General features: G+C 44.5%; 1 protein-coding gene across 5 annotated transcripts in view; it reads left to right on the forward strand.

Moving 5' to 3' along the window:
• INPP5B (inositol polyphosphate-5-phosphatase B) overlaps positions 1-18,949 on the forward strand; it is a 46,534-nt gene that overhangs the window by 12,328 nt on the left and 15,257 nt on the right. For 4 of the 5 annotated variants that reach the window (XM_032432792.1, XM_032432774.1, XM_032432809.1 and 1 more), the window contains 5 exons: positions 14,258-14,354; positions 15,960-16,127; positions 17,008-17,109; positions 18,323-18,437; positions 18,781-18,897. In XM_032432792.1, coding sequence (XP_032288683.1) covers positions 14,258-14,354; positions 15,960-16,127; positions 17,008-17,109; positions 18,323-18,437; positions 18,781-18,897 — 599 coding nt within the window. Of the gene's footprint in view, positions 1-6,801; positions 7,853-14,257; positions 14,355-15,959; positions 16,128-17,007; positions 17,110-18,322; positions 18,438-18,780; positions 18,898-18,949 lie in introns of those variants that run through there. The other variant, XM_032432802.1, reaches the window with a different exon arrangement.

Raw genomic sequence — 18,949 nt, forward strand, 5'->3', positions numbered from 1 at the left:
TCCTTATTGCACCTTGGTACAATATTAGATGTGTCTATTGACTTTCCTCTCTTCCATCTATACAAGGAGAGTGAATGTTTGCCTCCTAAAAGGTCACCTCTGAATTATTTATTTATTTATTTAAAGATTTTACTTATTTATTTGACAGAGAGAGAGAGAGAAAGAGAGCATGAGCAGGGGGAGCAGCACGCAAAGGGAGAGGGAGAAATAGACTCTCCGCTGAGCCGGGGAGCCTGGTGCAGGGCTCCATCCCAGGACCCTGGGATCATGACCTGAGCTGAAGGCAGACGCTTAATGACTGAGCCACCCAGGCACCCTATTTATTTATTTATTTAAATATTTTTTATTTATTTGAGAGAGAGAGAGAGAGCACGAGTTGGGGGGAGGGCTGAGGGAGAGGGACAAGCAGACTCCCCACTGAGCGCAGAGCTGGATCCCAGGACTCCGAGATCATGACCTGAGCCAAAGTTAGATACTTAACCGACTGAGACACTCAGGAGCCCCTTTATTTATTTACTTTTAAAAATTTATTTATTTATTTGAGGAGAGGGTCAGAGGGAGAGGGAGAGAGAGAACCTCTGAATTATTTAGAGGTGCTTTCGTTTGAGAAACGCATTCAGGAATTACAAATGCCCACTCTCCAGAGCTTAGAAACTGGCTGCTCTCTTCAGGGCCTATCCTAGGCTGGTTTCTTCCAGGTAACTATTCATCATCTTCCTTCCGCCCTCCCTCCGGTTTCTTTTCTGTTAATACAGTCACTAAAAACCTTGGTCATCCTGGACTCTTCCCTCTCCTCTTCTAATAACCACATTCTGTCCATTATTTTTCTGCAATTAAAAAATTTTTGGAACATTAAAAAAAAATTTTTAAGTCCCATAGTTCATGTAAGTAGCCTCTGACCTGAATGAACCCAGTGGTTTCCTTACAGACCTTCCTAACCTTAAGCTCTTCTCCCTAGGGATTTCCTTAGACTTAACTTTTATCGTACCCTACTATTTTATATGTGAACTTGAATATTGTGCCACTTCCTGGTGTCCACAGAATAAAGTTCAGATTCTTTTGCATGGCAGTTCAAGTCCTGCACAGCCTGGCTTCAGCCCCCTTTTATCTCATCTAGTCTTATCTGCCCCAGCTCACCTTCATTTCCTCTTCTTCAAACTTGACTGCTTGTAATTTTTGGATAAAGCCCTTTGCTTTTTCATCTTTGTTGACTGCTCATTCAGCTACATTTTTATAAGCTTAAACTTGCTGTTCTTAGCATTTTTGCACTCCTCCCCCCCCCCCCCCCCGCCATAAATGCCAGCCTGAATGCCTTGCACATCGGTAGGTGCTCAAAAATGTCTCTGGCTTTGAGGTATAGAGACCCAGGCAGTTCATCCCCTGAAGTGCTCAGTCACGTGAGCAGCTCCTGGCCCCTACCTCTCTGAGCACGCTCTGAACTCTTCTCCCCTCCCTTCCTGGTTTGCTCTTGCACACTTCTCTTTTAGCTTTATCACCAGACCACAGACAGTTCACGGAAGGTCCAGCAAAGGGAGAGCCTGGAGGGAAAAAGTCACGTCATCTGTCCAATAGCCTGTCACCACTACAACCTGTTGCTGTGAAGTGGTTGCACTGGAGTCTTCCTCCTTGAAAGCTGAACTGGCCACGGTTAGTCCTTGCCAACCTAAGTCAGATTTGCACAGGGTGCAGATTGGAGTTTGAATCCAGGGCTTCTTGGTTTGCAGGACATAGGAGGTGTTTTTAGAGATGTCTAAAGAAAGAAGAGAAAACGAAGAAGCATGGTTATTCGACTTTTAAGAAAGTAACAGAGCTCTTTGGGTGGTGGCCAGGCTGAAATAGGAAAAATTGATTCTTTCCATTGTTTGTAATGCTGGGTGCCCTGTGTTATGGGCTTCTCTCCAGAGTTTCCTGCATTGTGTGCTATTTACTTAGCTCGCCCCGCCTTTTTTTTTTTAAATAGACTCCATGCCCCCACATGGGGCTCAAACTCACGACCCCAAGATCAAGAGTTGCCTGCTCTTCCAACAAACAGCCAGCCAGGCGCCCCTAGCTCCCCTTTATCATAGAGTAAAATCCAAACTCTACATGGTATTCAAAGTCTTACACTTTGGCCATATATTACTAGTATATACTAACAAATCCTTTAAAATAAAAATTTGTTTATAAAACTGTATTACTGTGAACTATTATTATTATTAGCAGTTACCATTTATTAAGTGCTTACTGTGGGTCAGTGGGTCTCACACTGTGCCACAAAAGTATAGTAAGAGGATGTCCGTTTCTCAGATGGAGAGATTGAGGCTCCGAGAGGGTAGGTACCATGCCTGTGATCACTCACTGGTCAGTGACAGAGTTGAGAATAGAACTCAAGTTGTTGGTTTGAATCTAATGCTTGAGCCCTAATCCTTTCGTCTCCCCTAATGCTTCTCAAACAAAACTTTTCCTACTTGTTTCTACTACCTATTATGCCTTTTTTCTGAGGATACTATAATGTTATGTCTTTGTACTGAAATTGTTTCTTCTGCCAGAATTGCTTTCTGAACTTCACATTTTTCTGATAGTTAATATAGTTTACTGGTTAAGAGCACAAACTCTGGACCCAGATTCCCCAGGCTTGAATCCCGGCTGTGCCATTTATTATCTGTGTGTTCCAGGGCAAGTGACTTAACCTCTTTGTGTTTACCTTCTGGTTTGTAAAGTGCAGATAATAGCACTTACCTGTTGGAGTAGCTGTGAAGATTAAATAAATGTAGAGCATTTAAAACCATGCCTGGCATGTAGTAAGCCCTGAGTATTTGCTATGAATATTATTCACACTAGTAGTACTATCACTGTTGTCATTAACACAGCCTGACTTGGATTCCGGATAGTTGGATCTGGATCTGTTTATCTCCCTGTCAGTTGAATGTGTCTCTTGCTGGTATGTGTTGCCGTCTGAGGCTGCCAGAGCCCAGGGCACGGCCCCCTCTGTGTACACAGCACAGTGTCACTGATAAGCATTGAACCAACTCACTCACTGCTGCCAGTTTGCATTGTCAGGTATGTTGCTCCTTTGGTTTTGCCGGTTCTTCTCGTGTGCTGGAAATGGAATGCGAAGGCCAGTGGCTGAGAAGATAGGAAGGGTCCTCTCAGACCTGTCTAGTAGACGCTCAGCAAGGGTAGGACATGGTCTCCACCCAGCAATGACAGCCACACACCCACACACCCTGTGGACACTGTGGTAGTACTTTTGCTTTGTTATCCAGACAGACTCATAGAGTACTTATCTCTACGAGGTGATAGTTTCTTTGAAGATGTGCTCACGCTTGCAGAGGGAGACACTGTGGAGTCAGGCAGATTTGGGTTTTAATGTCACTTGTGCCATTTACTGGCTTGGTTCTGTGTTCTTGGGCACATCTGCTCTCTGCTGTGGGCCTCTGTATCCTTATTTGCAAAATGAAGCCAATAATCGGAAATAACAGAGGAAGCATTTAGGACAATCCCTAGCGATTAGAGGGTACTTGATAAATGGTAGGCTTGATGATCAGAGCAGTGGAGGGTTAGGAGTGTTAGAGCTGGGTAAAAAAGTGGTAGAGGGAAGGAACTAACAGTTCCTGCACATCTGCTGTGTACCAGGCATTGTGCTAGGCTCTTGACCCACTTAGATTTCATTTGGTTATTCTTTGGCTTCTCTGTCAGTTTGGTGTTGTCATCCGCATTTTACAAATGAGGAAACTAAGTAATTTGCTTGAGGTTTCATACGAGGTAATGGATGGAGCCAGTGAAAGAGCCAGGTCTGTTTTATTCCAAAGCCCAAGGCTTCTTTCCCCAAACACTCTAATTTCTCTTAAAGTGCCACACCAGTTCTATGGACGAGAAGGTCTTCAGAAGTCAGAGAAATGAGACCGAGGACTAGCCTGGCGGCGGGAGTGGGGCTTCATGAGGGAGGGCGTCGGATTGGAGGCTGGGCTTTGCAGCAGAGGTGGCCGGCACAGAGGAGGGCCTTCCCCTGGAAGCAGGAGTGAGGGTGGCGCACACAGCCGTTCTGGCTGTTTCGATCGGGCTGTTTTTAGGTGGTGGAGCCGTGAGCTGGGCGAGGACGGCCACTTTGCAAAGGGCCTCATATTCCAGTTGGACCAGTTTGTATCTTAACCTGCAGGCCGCAGTGCAACCCTGAAAGCTTTAGAGCAGGGAGACAGGAAATCAGAGTTCAGTCTGGCCACGTCCAGACACAAAGTGGGGTAGGGAGAAGGGGGAAGATCCTGGAGCGGGAGACTCTCGCCGTCACAAGTGAGAAGAGGGTGGCCTGGGGGATGGCAGCCGTGGGAACGAAGTCAAAGACATCGGTGGCCGACCGGCTCTGGGGGCCCAGTGAGAGGGGTGAGCAGATGGCAGGATTGCACACCGGGCTGGCGGGGACGGGGCTGGTGCAGGTGACAAAGGGAGAGCTTAGGGAGAGGGCCCGGCAGTCAAACGACAGCTTTACCTGGGATGGATCAACACAGAACGTCTGGTGGAAATGTAGACAGTGGCGGGACTGCGCTCAGGCAGAACTGGACAGCTCTGTTTGGAGTGGACTGTGATGACTGAGGATTCTTGTGCAAGAGAAGAGCGCGACCGGGCGCCTGGGTGGCTCAGTTGGTTAAGCGACTGCCTTCGGCTCAGGTCATGATCCTGGAGTCCCGGGATCGAGTCCCGCATCGGGCTCCCTGCTCAGCAGGGAGTCTGCTTCTCCCTCTGACCCTCCCCCCTCTCATGTGTTCTCTCTCATTCTCGCTCTCTCAAATAAATAAATAAATCTTTAAAAAAAAAAAAAAGAGAAGAGCGCAACCTAGATCTGCACTGCTCACTGTGGCGGCCACACGTGGCTATTTACATTTAATTTAGGTAAATAAAATAAAAAATCCAGTTTCTCGTTCACTCTAGAAACATTTCAAGTGTTTCAGTGTGGCCAGTGGCTACTGTTTCAGGCAGTGGACTTGTAGAACATTTCTGCCATCTTAGCAAGTTCTGTTGGACAGCACTGGTCTAGATCTTGGGGAGTACCTACAGGTAACTAGGGGACCTGCAGGGGGAAATGGAGCAAGAGGGGGAGACAGGAGGAGCAACTGAATTAAGAAATAACGTTGCTGGGGGAAAAAAGAGAAAAGAAAAGAAAGAAAGAAAGAATGTTGCTGCTTCTCGGATAATTCTCGAAAGAAGTCCGGTACTTGGGATTTGGGTTAGAATTTACTTTTTTTTCCTTGTGTGATGTCCTGTTTGAGAAAAAGCCCCAACCCCGGGTCAGTGATAGGCCTGGCTACAAGATGTTGACATCGAGACCTTGCCTCCTGTCTTTGTTTTGTAGCTCTGGGCCTTCAATAGGTCTGGTTTGGCTTCTAGAGCACCTTTTGGCCTTGCAGTGAGGGAGAGGCTCCAGTTAGCCGTAGGAGAAGAAGACGGTAACCACATAAGGCAGATACACTATTATCTCTGGTCAGTGGACGAGTCCACACTTAGAGAAGTTAGGTGATTTGCCCAGAGTCGTAGAGCTAATGAGTGGCAGAGTCAAAAATGGAACCTGGGTCTTTGATGTTGATGTATATAAATAAAATACACATCGTAACTGACTTTGAAAGTGCCTGTAAGCAAAAAGCAAAAGAAGTCCTACCATGGAGAAATGACTACTGTCGACCCTTTGGTTTCTCCCCATCCAGGCTTTCCAATGTGTATGTGTATGTGTCTATAAAATGTATAGGTATATTTAGAAGTGTGTTTTATATGTACACAGACATACACTCTAGTCCTTTCTGATGTGTGTAGCTATGTCAGGCCATGCTCTTAACTGCCATCTTCAATCCCTTATCAGCAGTTCTGAAGTCCTTAAAGCTCCAAAGACTGAAAAAATGTTTTTTCCAAGTTTGGCCCAAGCTCAGTTTGGCAGTAAGACTCGCTTGAACTGACAGGAGGCTATTTATAGGCTTTATTTATCCCATCGCGTATTACTACTCCTAAGTTGCACTGTGGAAATATTAAAGTGTTTGATTCCTTGGTGTAGCCTCAGACTCTGCTGGGGGTGTTGTATTATAGGCAGCGTAGGTAATGTATTAGCTTTCTAAAATCCCCCAAATCCTGGGACGCCTGGGGTGGCTCAGTCGGTGGAGCGTCTGCCTTCAGCTCAGGTCGTGATCCCGGGGTCCTGGGATTGAACCCCGTGTCGGGCTCCCTGCTCCATGGGGAGTCTGCTTCTCCCTCTCCCTCTGCCCACCCCCAGCTCGTGCTCGCTCTCTCTCATTCTGCTCTCTCTCTCAAACAAATAAATAAAAATCTTTAATTAAAAACAAAAGAATTGAATTTAAATAAAAATAAATTAATTAAAAAAAAACACCCAGAAATGACACCCTGTGGCTGTTTGTTCAGTGTCTACTGGCTGCCTGATATGTTCCATAAATTGTGGTAAGCCGAGGGCCACAGAGAAAAAGGATCAACTCCTGCTTCCAAGAAGCTTGTGGTCTAGCTAAAGAAGGAAGGCAAAAAGAGTTAAACACAGTTACGGTTCCATTATGATAAATGCCTTGACAGAGGCAAACCCTGGGTGTGTGAAAATACGAGGGCCAGAGGAGACCTTTTGAAGGAGGTGAATCCGGAGCTGAGTCTGCAAGGATGACTGAAATTCACCCCATGAAGGTGGGATTGGGGCGTGATTTGGGTCGGGGGTGGGGGTGAGGAGGCAGCATCTAAAGAGAGAAATCGTTTTGCTGTGGCTGGATTGGGGGGGTGGTGGTAGGAGATCGGGGCTGGAAAGGGAGTCTGGGCTAATTACAAAGGTCCTTGTATGTAATACTCAGAGGTTTGGGGTTTATTGCACAGGTGATAGAAGTTATCGTGGGATTTGAGGCACAGGAATGACCTGCTCAGATTTGTGTTTTCTTCGAGATGGTGGCAGAATGGACTGGAGGGGGAGATAACGGAGGCAGGGAAATCACTGAATGTGCTTTCCAGAAACAGTAAATGCCTAAACTAAGGCATGACCGTAGGGATAGGGAAGACGGTCAGGTATAAAAATATTTAGGAGAGAGGATTTATAGGACTTGGTGGAAAAACATGGGAAGAAAGGAAAAACCCAGATGTCAGCTGTTAGATTGGCTGACAAAGGAGTGGAGGTCTGAGGTTGGAAAAAGGGCAGAGTGTGAGTAGGGAAGCAGGAGAGGAGGAAGGACAGGAAGCTGTGGTCAAAAAGGAACCATGGGGCTGCCTGATGGTAAATTTGGTAAAGAGCCGCTGACAGCCAGCTTCCGTGATAGATTCAGGGGAGAAGAGATTCCGAGAAGACTGCCCTGTGGCTGGAAATCCCCCAAATCATGCCTTAAAGTTTCCATGCACAGAGTGAGGAATGGGTCCTGCAGCAGACATGGTGATGTAGGTCTGCAGGGCAATTTTCCAGTCCATTCATGGACGGAAGCTGAATCCATAGGGACACACCACTTGTCCCCAGGAGATGTCCTTTCAGTCTGGCTGTTAGTAGGAACTGCCCCCCCAAAACAAGACCCTTAGAAAGCGCTGATATAGGAACAGAGCTCTACCCCTTAGTCCTTAATTTGCTTTGGCTCCTCATAAAGCCCCATGAGATATTTATACTGAAGTTCCTACTTTGTAGATGAAGAAACCGAGACCCAAAGAAAAGAAGGAACTTGTCACACAGGAAGATAATGGTACAGCTAGGCTTCAGCTTACATTTCCTGATACTTGCATGCATTTAACACATCGAGTACTTACTATAAGCCAAGTGCTGCTCCAAGTCCCTGGGAAAGAGCATGAAGACAAGGCCCCTGCCTTCCAGAGCTTACCTTTCAGTGGACATAGGCTCCAATAAGCTGAGGAGTACTTATGAGAGGTAATATCAAATGGTATTAGTACTAAGAGGAAAAATGTAACAGGATTGTGGTTCCCAGATGGTGCACTATAGTTCCCCAGCACCATGCAGGGAATTCACAGGGCCACGGTGGGACATTTCAAGGTTCGGAAGGAAATACAGAGATACCTGTCAGCCTGCTGGAATACCAACCTTCTAGCTCGACGTAGTTCACAGTTTCAACGTTAGATGGTGCTGCATTCTTTTTGATGACATGGTATCTTTGCAAAGCTGGGTTTGGGGTGGTTGCTGGGATCAAAAGCAAGTACCAGGCAGAAATCAGTGTGGCACATCGTAGGTGGTGTCCCCTCGGATTCCAAGGTTTGAGAGGGTGTGCAGTACGCAACAGGCACACACATCTCTTTAGTCGGTAATTGTGGTTATTTCAAATGAAATAGAAATAGTATTTTTTCCTTCTGTTTATGTGTATTCATTTTCAAACTGCTACTTAAGTTGTTAGGACTTAAGTACTTCGTGATTTTATTTTGGCCCTAACTACTTGAACAGCACTGGTAGGTACTTCTTACGGCCTCGAGGCTCTTTGGAAAAAATCACTGAGATAGTAAGGGTGCTGTGAACAGAGGAATTTAGGAAGCTCTGAAGTAAGGGGATAGAGTGATGTGGGCTGGTGGGGGGCTGTTTAGATGGGGTGGCAGAGCCTCTGATATCTGAGCAGAGGCCTGAACGAAATGCAGTGAGTCACGTGGAGATCTGAAGGAGAAGCATTCCAGGTAGAGGGACCCGCAAGGGCGAAGTCCCTGACTTGGGAATGAGCTTGACGTGCTCCAGGAACAGCAGGAAGGGAGGTGTGGTCAGCGCAGACTGAGTGAGGGAGAGTGCAGTGGATGGGGGCCAGAGAGGTGTGGGGGCCAGGTTAGGGAGGGCCTTATCAACTCCCTCAGGGGGCCAAATTCATTCTGAGGTGTGGGAAGCGATTCGAAAGTTTTAAGCAGAGAAGTTAATTCGTGTGGCATAGTGATACACCTCCTTTTCACTCTGGCTGCTATCTGGAAAACTAACGACAGGAGTGTGTAAGAGTAGAAGTCAAGAACAGTTAGGAAGCCGGTGTGGTGAGAAATTCCAGGTATATTTCTGAAGGTAGAACTTGGCTGAATTGCTGATGAATTAGGTGTGGGAGTAAGGGGAAAAAAGAGGAGTCACAAGTCAGTCTCAGGTTTTTATTCTGCACAGCTGGTCCAATGATGGTGCTATCTACCGAGCTGAAGAAGCCTAAGGAGGGGAAGCAGCATAGAACAACCTGGAGCTCAGGTGAAAGGTTGGAGATTGGGAGTGGTCAGCATGTAGGTGGTTTTTAAAACTGTGAGGCTAAGTGAGATCACCTGGCTGGAGAAGCGGTCTCGTGCCAGGGGCTTTGCCCGGACTCATTCCTGGGGGTGGGGCGTGGGGTGCGTGGAGAAAAAAAGGAGCCTTCAGAAACTAAGGGAAGTATTTACCGGCGGAGAGAGTGGTTTCTATCAAGAGCTGCCGAAGAGGTTGGAGTGGACTTAGCTGAAAACTGGGAACTGACCGCTGGATTTGGCAACATGAAGGTTATCAGTAACCTTAACACATCAGTTGCGGTAGAGTAGTGGGGAGTTAGGCTCCACCACTTTGAAGGGAAGAGTATTCACCTACATTCACCTATGAATTCTTCATAGGAGATTTGTCTTTTCTCCTCCATTTATTTTTATTTTTATTATTTTTAAAGATTTTATTTATTTATTTGACAGAGAGAGCGAGAGAGCACAAGCAGGGGGAGAGCGAGAGGGAGAAGCATGCTCCCTGCAGAGCAGCGAGCCCGACATGAGGCTCCATCCCAGGACCCTGGGATCATGACCTGAGCTGAAGGCAGACAGTTAACCGACTTAGTCACCCAGGCGCCCCAAAGCGAAGTTTATTGAGTGATAGTAAAGTGATAGTACAAAGCTCCCGAAGAGGCAGGGGACCCAAGACGGTTGCCTCCATTTATTTTTTTATTCAATTTTTTATAGCAGTATGGATTGATGGTTATTTCTTTTATACTTGGAATTATAATCCAATATTGCTTTATTTCGTTGCTCAAATTGTTCCAGCTGTGACCATTGGAGCTCTGTCAGTTGGCTTCTGTGTCCATTTGACATACCCTCATCATTGTGGGTGTTTTTATTTTGGGAGTTTTTTTGAGTACTTTCTTGTTTTCTGGCACTAGAAGATGCTCCATCTTGTATATTTCCTACCCCAGTCCTAAAATAACCATATCTCAAGGAGCCCCGGTTCCTTTTATTGGAGAATGGTAGTGGAAATCGAGATTGGGCATCAAAGAGTGGTCCTTGCTAGTGGTGTGTCCTTGCTTCTAGGCTCTCTTAGCTGATGGAGCAAGGAAATGTATGTGTATATACTTAAATGTGTGTATCTCTATATTTCTATATGTAACCATATGTATCTATATTAGGTAAACATGAACTCATGCTGATATCTCCAACTCTAACCCATTACCACATGGATCATTCTAGCCCCTTCCCCTTGTTTACCTGGAATCTCCCACTCCAACAATGAGAAACCTGGCTCCCACAATCCACTCTCCATTTTCTTAAGTGTTAAATTCCAGGATCTATGTATAGCGGCTTCAGAATTGATAACCCATATCCCTGTGGGAAACAGCGTTATCAGTCAGATGAGAGTGCTTATGAACAGTTCATTTTGCCTTTGGTCTTACAGAGTCCACTCATTTCCATAGCTATTTAGGTCAGCACTTTTTTCTTCTATCCCCCCTCAGTGAGGCTGTTTCATACATTTGTAATATAGTTAGATTCTTTTGTCATTTTCTCATTTCACTCCAGGGCCCTTTGATCTCCAAAATGATTTTTTTTTAATTTGCATACATTACTCTGTGCTCTAAAGTTCTATGGGTTTTGAAGCCTATGGGTAGTGTCATGTATCCACCATTACAGCTTCTCACAGAATAGTTTCACTGCCCTAAAAAGTCCCGTGTGTGGCACTTACTTAGTCCTTACCCACCCACTGAACACCTAGCAACCATTCATCTGTTTACCATCTCTAGAGTTGAAATCCTACAGCATGGAGCCTTTTCACAGTGATTTCTTTCACTTAGCAATATGTATTTAAGATTCATTCATGTTTTTCTGTGACTTGGTGACTCATTCTTTTTTATTGCTGAATAATATTTCATTATATAGATATACCATAGTTTGTTTATTCAGTCATCTATTGGAGGACATCTTGGTTGCTTTCAGTTTTTGATGAGTATGAATAAAGCTGCTGTAGGGGCACCTGGGTGGTTCAGTCAGTTAAGCGTCTGACTTCGGCTCAGGTCGTAATCTCAGGGTCCTGGGATCAAACCCTGCGTTGGGCTCTGCGCTTAGCGGCGAGTCTGCTTGTCCCTCTCCCTCTTCCTCTGCCCTTCTCCCCCCTCGTGCTCTCTCTCTCTCTAATAAATAAATTAATTTAAAAAGAAAGTTATGTGCAGGTTTTTATATGGACATAAACTTTCAAATAGATAAAGATCTAGGAGTGTGATTGCTGGATCATATGGTACGGCTGTTTAGCTTTGTAAGAAACTATCAAACTGCTTGCAAAGTGGCTGTACCATTTTCCACTCTTACAATCAGTAAATAAGAGTTACTGTTGTTCCACATCCTTGCCAGCAATTGGTATTGTCAGCTTTTTGGATTTTAGCCATTCTTTTTTAAGATTTTTTTTTTTTTTAATTTATTTATTTGACAGAGAGATAGCACAAGTAGGCAGAGCAGCAGGCAGAGGGAAAGGGAGAAGCAGGCTCTCTGCTGAGCAGGGAGCCCGATGCGGGGTTCAATCCCAGGACCCTGGGATCATGACCTGAGCCGAAGGCAGCCGCTTAACCGACTGAGCCACCCAGGCGCCCCTGGATTTTAGCCATTCTTAAAGGTTTCCCATTATGCCATTCACTAACTCAGGTACCTTGGTTCTCTAAGCTTTAGAGTTCAGTGAGAGTAAAGCAAGAGAAGTAGAATACAGTTGGGGATTTGGTTCTCAGAAATAATTTGGTTAACCACGGAGCTGTAGAATTCTAGAAACAAGTTCTGCCTTATTTCTGTTGTATGCTGAAGACAATGGGAAGATGACCTGAAACATTCCAAAAGAATACTACAGACTTGAGCTTAGATGTTACATATTTATATAAGACACATAAGGAATCCATGTTCATCCAGTATTTTCTGTTGAATTGTTGAGTGACTGAACTGCTTATTATGTGCAGGCTGGTGTGCTGGGTGATGGGGATACAGTGATGAATAAATCAGACATAGTCCTGTCCTCAGTAAGCTTACAGTCTAACTGGGGAACAAACATTATAATACACAGCAGTTGAGGCTATAATGAGACATACAGGGAGCTGTGGGAACACCAGTGGTAGGGCATCTGACCTGATCTAGGGGGTGTTAGAGAAGGCATCTTAGAAGGAGTGAGCTCTGAGATGTGGTCTACGGGCAGGGCTTGGCTAAGTACAGTCCGTGGGCCAAATCTAGCTCACTGCCTGCTTTTTTACAGCCTGTGAGCTAAGAATAGTTTTTATAGTTTTAAATGTTTGAAAAGAATTAAAAGAGATTCATATTTTGTGACTTGTAAAAATTATGTAATCTTCAGCTTTCAATGTCCATAAATAAAGTTTTCCTGGAACACAGCCATGCTCGTGGCTCCTTTACCCTGTGACAGCAGGATCAAATCGTTGTGATGGAGACGGTGCGGCCTGCAGAGCCTCCGACATTTACGCTCTGGCCTTCTGCAGAGAAGTCTGCTTACCCCTGGCCTGGGATGGGTAGGAGTTAGCTGTGTAAAGCAAAATGAAAGAAGGAAGTGGGTTTCTGATGGGATTGCAGTGTAACTGCAGTAACTTTAATATGCATAGACTATGGCATTCAAGGAGGTGGGGAGCCAGAGGACTATGGTGAGAGATGCAGGTGGGCAGGTGGGATCCAGACTGGAGGGAAACTTGGCAGCCGTACTGGGAGGTTTGAGTTTATTCAATGGGAAGCTCTTAAAAGGTCTTAAGTGATGTGATTAGCCTTCCTTTTTCAAAAAATCCTCTGGCCACAGTGTAGAAATTGGGTCAGAGATGGTGGGGTGAGAAAGGAGGCCAGATTAGTTTGAAGTCATTCCAGGGAGATGTTGGTAACGTGGGCTAATAGGGCCACATTGGAATATATATGTTTTTAAAGATTTTTATTTATTTATTTGACAGAGAGAGAGAGACAGCGAGAGAGGATCACAAGCAGGGGGAGTGGGAGAGGGAGAAGCAGGCTCCCCGCTGAGCAGGGACCCCGATGCGGGGCTCGATCCCAGGACCCTGGGATCATGACCTGAGCTGAAGGCAGACGCTTAACGATTGAGCCACCCAGGCATCCCGGAATATATTGATTTGAGAGGCATTCAGGAAACAAAATTGAAAGGCCGTGGTGATTGATTGGAGGTATTGAAATATCATTATTTTCATATTTCAAATTGTGTGTGTGTGTGTGTGTGTGTTCTTGTTCCTGTGAATGCATGGTCAAAAAATCCATTTTTAGTAATAGTCTTCAGGGCAGAATTCTTTCGTGATGGTTCATGCCTCCAGTGCTCCTTAACTTGTGTGTTGAAGCAGCCGCTTTCTGTGGCCTCTCCATGCTGTTTTCTGTGGACAAGAGATTTGGCTTTTAAGGAGCAAAGAAGCTATTGGCAGATTACTTTTTCTTTTCAGGTTTATCTTGGTTTAACAACTGTCCCAAAGTATTTATTTATTAAAAGTCCTTGGTTTGCTCTTTGGTTTTTGAGGGAATTTATTAACAGTGACAAGCACTTCCTATTCTCTAGAGCACTTAGACCCTTTCCAGTGTCAGATCTCTGACCCTTGCCTCTTTCCTCCTTGAACTTGAAGTCCCACTTGGAGTAAATGGAAATGAGATCACTATCTTATATTTCATAATATGCTGTATGGCTTCCAAAGTGCTTATTCACATGTCAGCTATTTGATCCCAGCAGTAAACCTGTGATAAGGGCAGGACAGGTCAAGTCACCGAGGTTGAGAGAGGTTGGATGACTTGCCTGAAGTCAGAAGGCCAATAAATAGTAGAGCTGGTGATGGAACTTAGGTCTGCAGATTGCACAGTTTTAATCTTTCTGTAATGCATTCTGTGTCTAAGAAAAGGGAGTCAGACCAGCTGGGATAGTTATGTTTTCAGAAGTAAAGATCTCTGGATGAAATGCTTGTTTTTTTTGCCCTCTCTCTTGTGCTCCACAAGGCACCACCATCCGCCTTTCCTATGCTTTCAAGCACTATGTGCACAACCAGTGATCTCTAGACAACAATTGGAGAAGCTGTGGTCTCTGTGTTAAAGTCTGTGTAAGCATGTTTTCATTCCTTCCACCTCCCCTTAGGTGTTTCTGACTTTGATGATTCGAGGTCAGATAAGAGAGGCCTGCTTGTGGACCCAAGCTCTTGGGGTCAGGATACACCAGACAACTTGCTCACGAGGTAATGCAGCTGTCCCTTCATTTGTACTTCCTAAGGCCAAAGTTTTCCTCAGTATAGAACTGAGACCATTACTGTGCGTGATGTAAGTTGTCCCAGGGTAGCTGGTTTAAGAAATGTTGGACATTTATTGAGCATTGACTGTGTGTATGCCAGGCACCATGCTCTTACCTGGATTATCTTATTTTAACCTAAAAGATAGGTACCATTGTCTTCTTCATTTTACAGCTACAGAAACAGGTGAAGAAGAGACTATATAATTTACTCAAGATCCAGAACTAGCAAGTAGCCCATCTAGGATTTGAAACTGGCAGTCTAACTCTACCTTAGAAATGTAGAAGATTAGAAACATTTTTGTTTCTCCCTCCCATTCTTTTAGGAGTTTCCTGACTCTGAATATACTTCTTTTTTTCTGTTTTTTTTTTTTTTTTTAAAGATTTTATTTATTTATTTGACAGAGAGAGACATAGTGAGAGCAGGAACACAAGCAGGCGGAGTAGGAGAGGGAGAAGCAGGCTTCCCGCGTAGCAGGGAGCCCGATATGGGACTCGATCCCAGGACCCTGGGATCATGACCTGAGCTGAAGGCAGACGCTTAACGACTGAGCCACCCAGGCGCCCATCTTTTTTTCTGTTTTTATTTACTTTCGTTTTTTTCCTGATGTGCTATCATATTTAGTCTGTACACCAGTGCCCCCTACTGCTCATAGCCAAAATCATCTGGTCAAGATAAAAAACTTGCTTGTTTGTGTCAGTATTTTTATGCACTTAAGCAGCAAGGAACAATCCCTGAACTTTAAATGTAGCTAGATCTGTCATTCTCAGTTCACCTTGAGCCTTTTTGATAGACATAGATACATTTTTACATAGCTGTAATTAGTATGTACTTGAGGATATAATATCAGATACTTAGGTGGTCTTTATTCAGGGCCAGCAGTTGTTGCAAGTGCTTTATGTATCTTAATTCATTAAGTAATGTTCAGCAAAAGTTTCTTGCACTTTTATTAGGATTCTGTTAGATAAATGTGTCAAATTTTAAATTTTGCTTAACTTTAAATGTTGGCATTTGAATAATTTTTAGTTTGACTATTAAAACTACACAAATAATCATGAAATACAAATTTCATTGCTCTTCTTTTATTTCAGATTATTCCTGTGGAATAGAGATACAGTAGAATTGTCAAGTCAAAGGATCTGGATAGTTTTATAAGTCTCGTTACATGAGGCAGTAGGGTCTAGAAAGAGTACTGTCAAATCTGGGTTCTAATCCATACTCTGCTGCCATCCAACTGGGTGGATCATTGATGATGCTAGATCTCATTTTTCTTATTTGGAAAAGGAAGGGATTAGATCAGAATGTCTTCAAGGTCCCCTCTGATCTGAGCTCTCTATCAGAAAATCTCCGGACCAATGTGCTATACAATCAACAACATAGAAGTTTACTTAATTGCACATAGACATAGTGGGGTTTTTTTAGTAAATACATTTGACTTTGGCCTCGTTCATCTTCTGTGACTCAGATACTTGTGTGTGGAAGCTTCAGGTTCATGTATTTTGTCATGGGGGACTCATCAGGATATGATAAATTTTTGTCTGTCTGTTTTTCTAGACAGAATAAATCCAAGTATGAAATCACCGACCTGGTTCGCTCCTCCACTATCACGGTATCAGACAAGGCTCACATTTTATCCATGCAGAAGTTCGGGCTACGAGATACAATAGTGAAATCACGTCTAGTGCAGAAAGAAGAGGATTATACCTATATCCAGAACTTCAGGTAGCTAACTGGGCAGACTGTTTTCAAAGCAAAATGATCGTTCAGCTCTCTGAAATTTCAACACCCCCCTGCCGCCCCCATACCCTAGATTTGTAAGTAGATCCTTCTACAGCATCTCACCCATCATTCTCTAAATGATCATTTCCTTTCAGTCTTCATGAGCAGCCATTTATTCTGTGTCTTGCCTGGACAGGCACAGTGGTGGGTGTGGCATAGCGGGAGTCACACAATTTGCAAATAGTCACGGTATTATTTGAAGAGGTATATAGGACAGAAGAAGGAATGATATCCTGAGATTTGTGTATCTCTTGGTCATTCTGGGCCTTTGAAGAAAGTCATTTAAACTGAAGTTAGTAAATTGAAGGTAGTGTTTGGTAATCTTTTTAGACAGGATTACTGAAAGTTAAATGAATAGAGGTTGCAGGATTCTGCTAGATCCTTTTAAATCAGTGCACGGGGACTATAACACAAAGTGACATTGCTTCCAGGTATATAAACAGTCAATTATGGTGAACGCTGCTGTTGCTTTCCTTCTGAAGATAATTACCAAGGTACTTTTCGTTGTTTTTTCATTTCCCTCGCACACACAGGGTAAGGAATCATTTTGTGGATTACAGTTCTCTAGTGGCTGCCAAAGCTAAATAGGAATGTTCCCAATAGCCCTATACTGTTTGAAGTTATCACAAAAACAACAGATATCATGGCAGACTGCAAGTCACCCTTTGGTGCCACAGTCCTCGGTCCAGGTCAGGTGTGACATTTCTTAGGTCTTAAACTTTGACTCCAAAGAGACTGAAACTGGGCAAAGTCAGCGTAGGATGCTTTCCCCTGTCATCTCCATAGTCTCCCCAAGTGACTGATCAGTTCTCTTTGCTGACAGGTTTTTTGTGGGAACATACAATGTGAATGGCCAGTCCCCCAAAGAAGGCCTCCGGCCCTGGCTAAGCCATGGGATCCCGGCCCCAGATGTGTACTGTGTGGGGTGAGTGCTTCTCTTCTCAGTTCTGCCTCTCCATCTCTAGAAAATGTAGCTGGGCGGAAGGGACAAGGACTTGAATGTATAACCGAGTCTTCACAGCAGGTGAAGGAATTGAAAAATGAGCATGTGCTTAATAACAGCTGCTTCTCTGTTTGATGTTCTTCCTGGAAGTAAACAAATTTCTGGCACCATTAAAGTGATGTGCTTGGCATTTCAATGCTATTATTTAATTTTTAGTGCAGCCCTCTTAAAATCACTACACCTCAAACTGTCTACTTAGACATTCAGCACTTTGTTGGTCATAAAGCAGAAATATCTTTTGCCAGGGAAGGAAGGTTAGCTTTATTTATTTATTTTTAAGATTTTATTTATTCATTGGACAGAGAGAGAGAGGACAAGGACGGGGAGCAGCAGGCAGAGGGAGAGGGAGAAGCAGACTCCCTGCTAAGCAAGGAGCCCGATGCAGGACTCGATCCCAGGACTCCGGGATCATGACCTGAGCCGAAGGCAGACGCTTAACCGACTGAGCCACCCAGACACCCCAGCTTTATTTTTTAAATTTATTTAATTTATTTTTAAGAATTATTTATTTAATTTAAAAAAATTATTTTAAATTTTTTTAGAGTGTGTGGGGAGGGGCAGAGGGAGAGGGAGAGAGAGAACCCCAAGATGCAGGGCTTGATCTCAGGATCATGACCCAAGCTGAAATTAAGCGTCGGACACTTAACTGACTGAGCCACCCAGGTGTTCCAGGAAGGTTAGCTTTAAAAAGAAAAAAAAAAGTCCAGTCAGTCATTTTTTTCTTCCATACATATTATCTTCCTACCACTGTCCTAGGCCTGGGAATGGGGAGGGGGCAGCAAAGGAGCCTGTATGGTAAAGTGGGAAGGGCCTAGAATTTGGAATTTATATAGACCTAGGCTTGGCCCCCAGTTTGCCATATGGTGCTTGTGTGAACTAGTAGTCTCAGGTGTAAAATGGAGACACTTGTGACTGCTTCACGGGCTGGTTATGGAAAGGAAATGGGTAGCTGCTCATGAAAGCGCTGGTAGTTTCTTAGCATTTAGTCCCTTGGCTCCACGTATTTATTTTTCTCCCCTCTTGAGGGCCCTGCAGTTTAGCTAGAAAGTGAGGACACAGGTGCCTAACCCAATCTGAGGACGTGTTGTCTTGCACATTACTCTTCTCTACTCTGACTGCTTGCTGCTTGTTACAGGTTCCAGGAGCTTGATCTGAGTAAGGAAGCCTTTTTCTTCCATGATACCCCGAAGGAGGAAGAGTGGTTTAAAGCTGTATCAGAAGGTCTTCACCCAGATGCCAAGTATGCAAAGGTAAGCGAGGGGTCAGTGACCCTTAATTTTAGGTTGCCATGCAAGGAAATTCGAAGATCTGTGACCTTTATCATAAGCCCGTCCTAATTATTTCAAGTCCAAGTCCTCCAAAAGAGGTTCTCTGGGTAGGAAAGATGCAGGTCTGGGCACCGGTAGGCTGCTCAGGTTATCCCGGAGCATGCTCAGTGAGCTGCACAAGTGATTACCCTGTGTTCCTCCTGTGGAGAAGGAAACACATCAGTGTCCTCAGCCGGCTTCGAGACCACTTTCCTTCTGGGATAGTTCTTCCTATTTTCGATTTCTAGTTCATGGTGTGACCGGAATGTTTGGCTCTGTTGTCCAGGTGAAGCTCATCCGACTGGTGGGGATTATGCTGCTGCTGTATGTCAGACATGAGCATGCAGCGCACATCTCCGAGGTGGAGGCCGAGACCGTGGGGACAGGAATCATGGGGAGGATGGTGAGTTTTTGGTTGGTATGCTTGATCCCTAAGGTTTTGGCCCTGCCTCTCA

Source organism: Phoca vitulina, unplaced genomic scaffold (assembly GCF_004348235.1).
Source record: "Phoca vitulina isolate PV1807 unplaced genomic scaffold, GSC_HSeal_1.0 scaffold2, whole genome shotgun sequence".
Classification (NCBI taxonomy): Eukaryota; Metazoa; Chordata; class Mammalia; order Carnivora; family Phocidae; genus Phoca; species Phoca vitulina.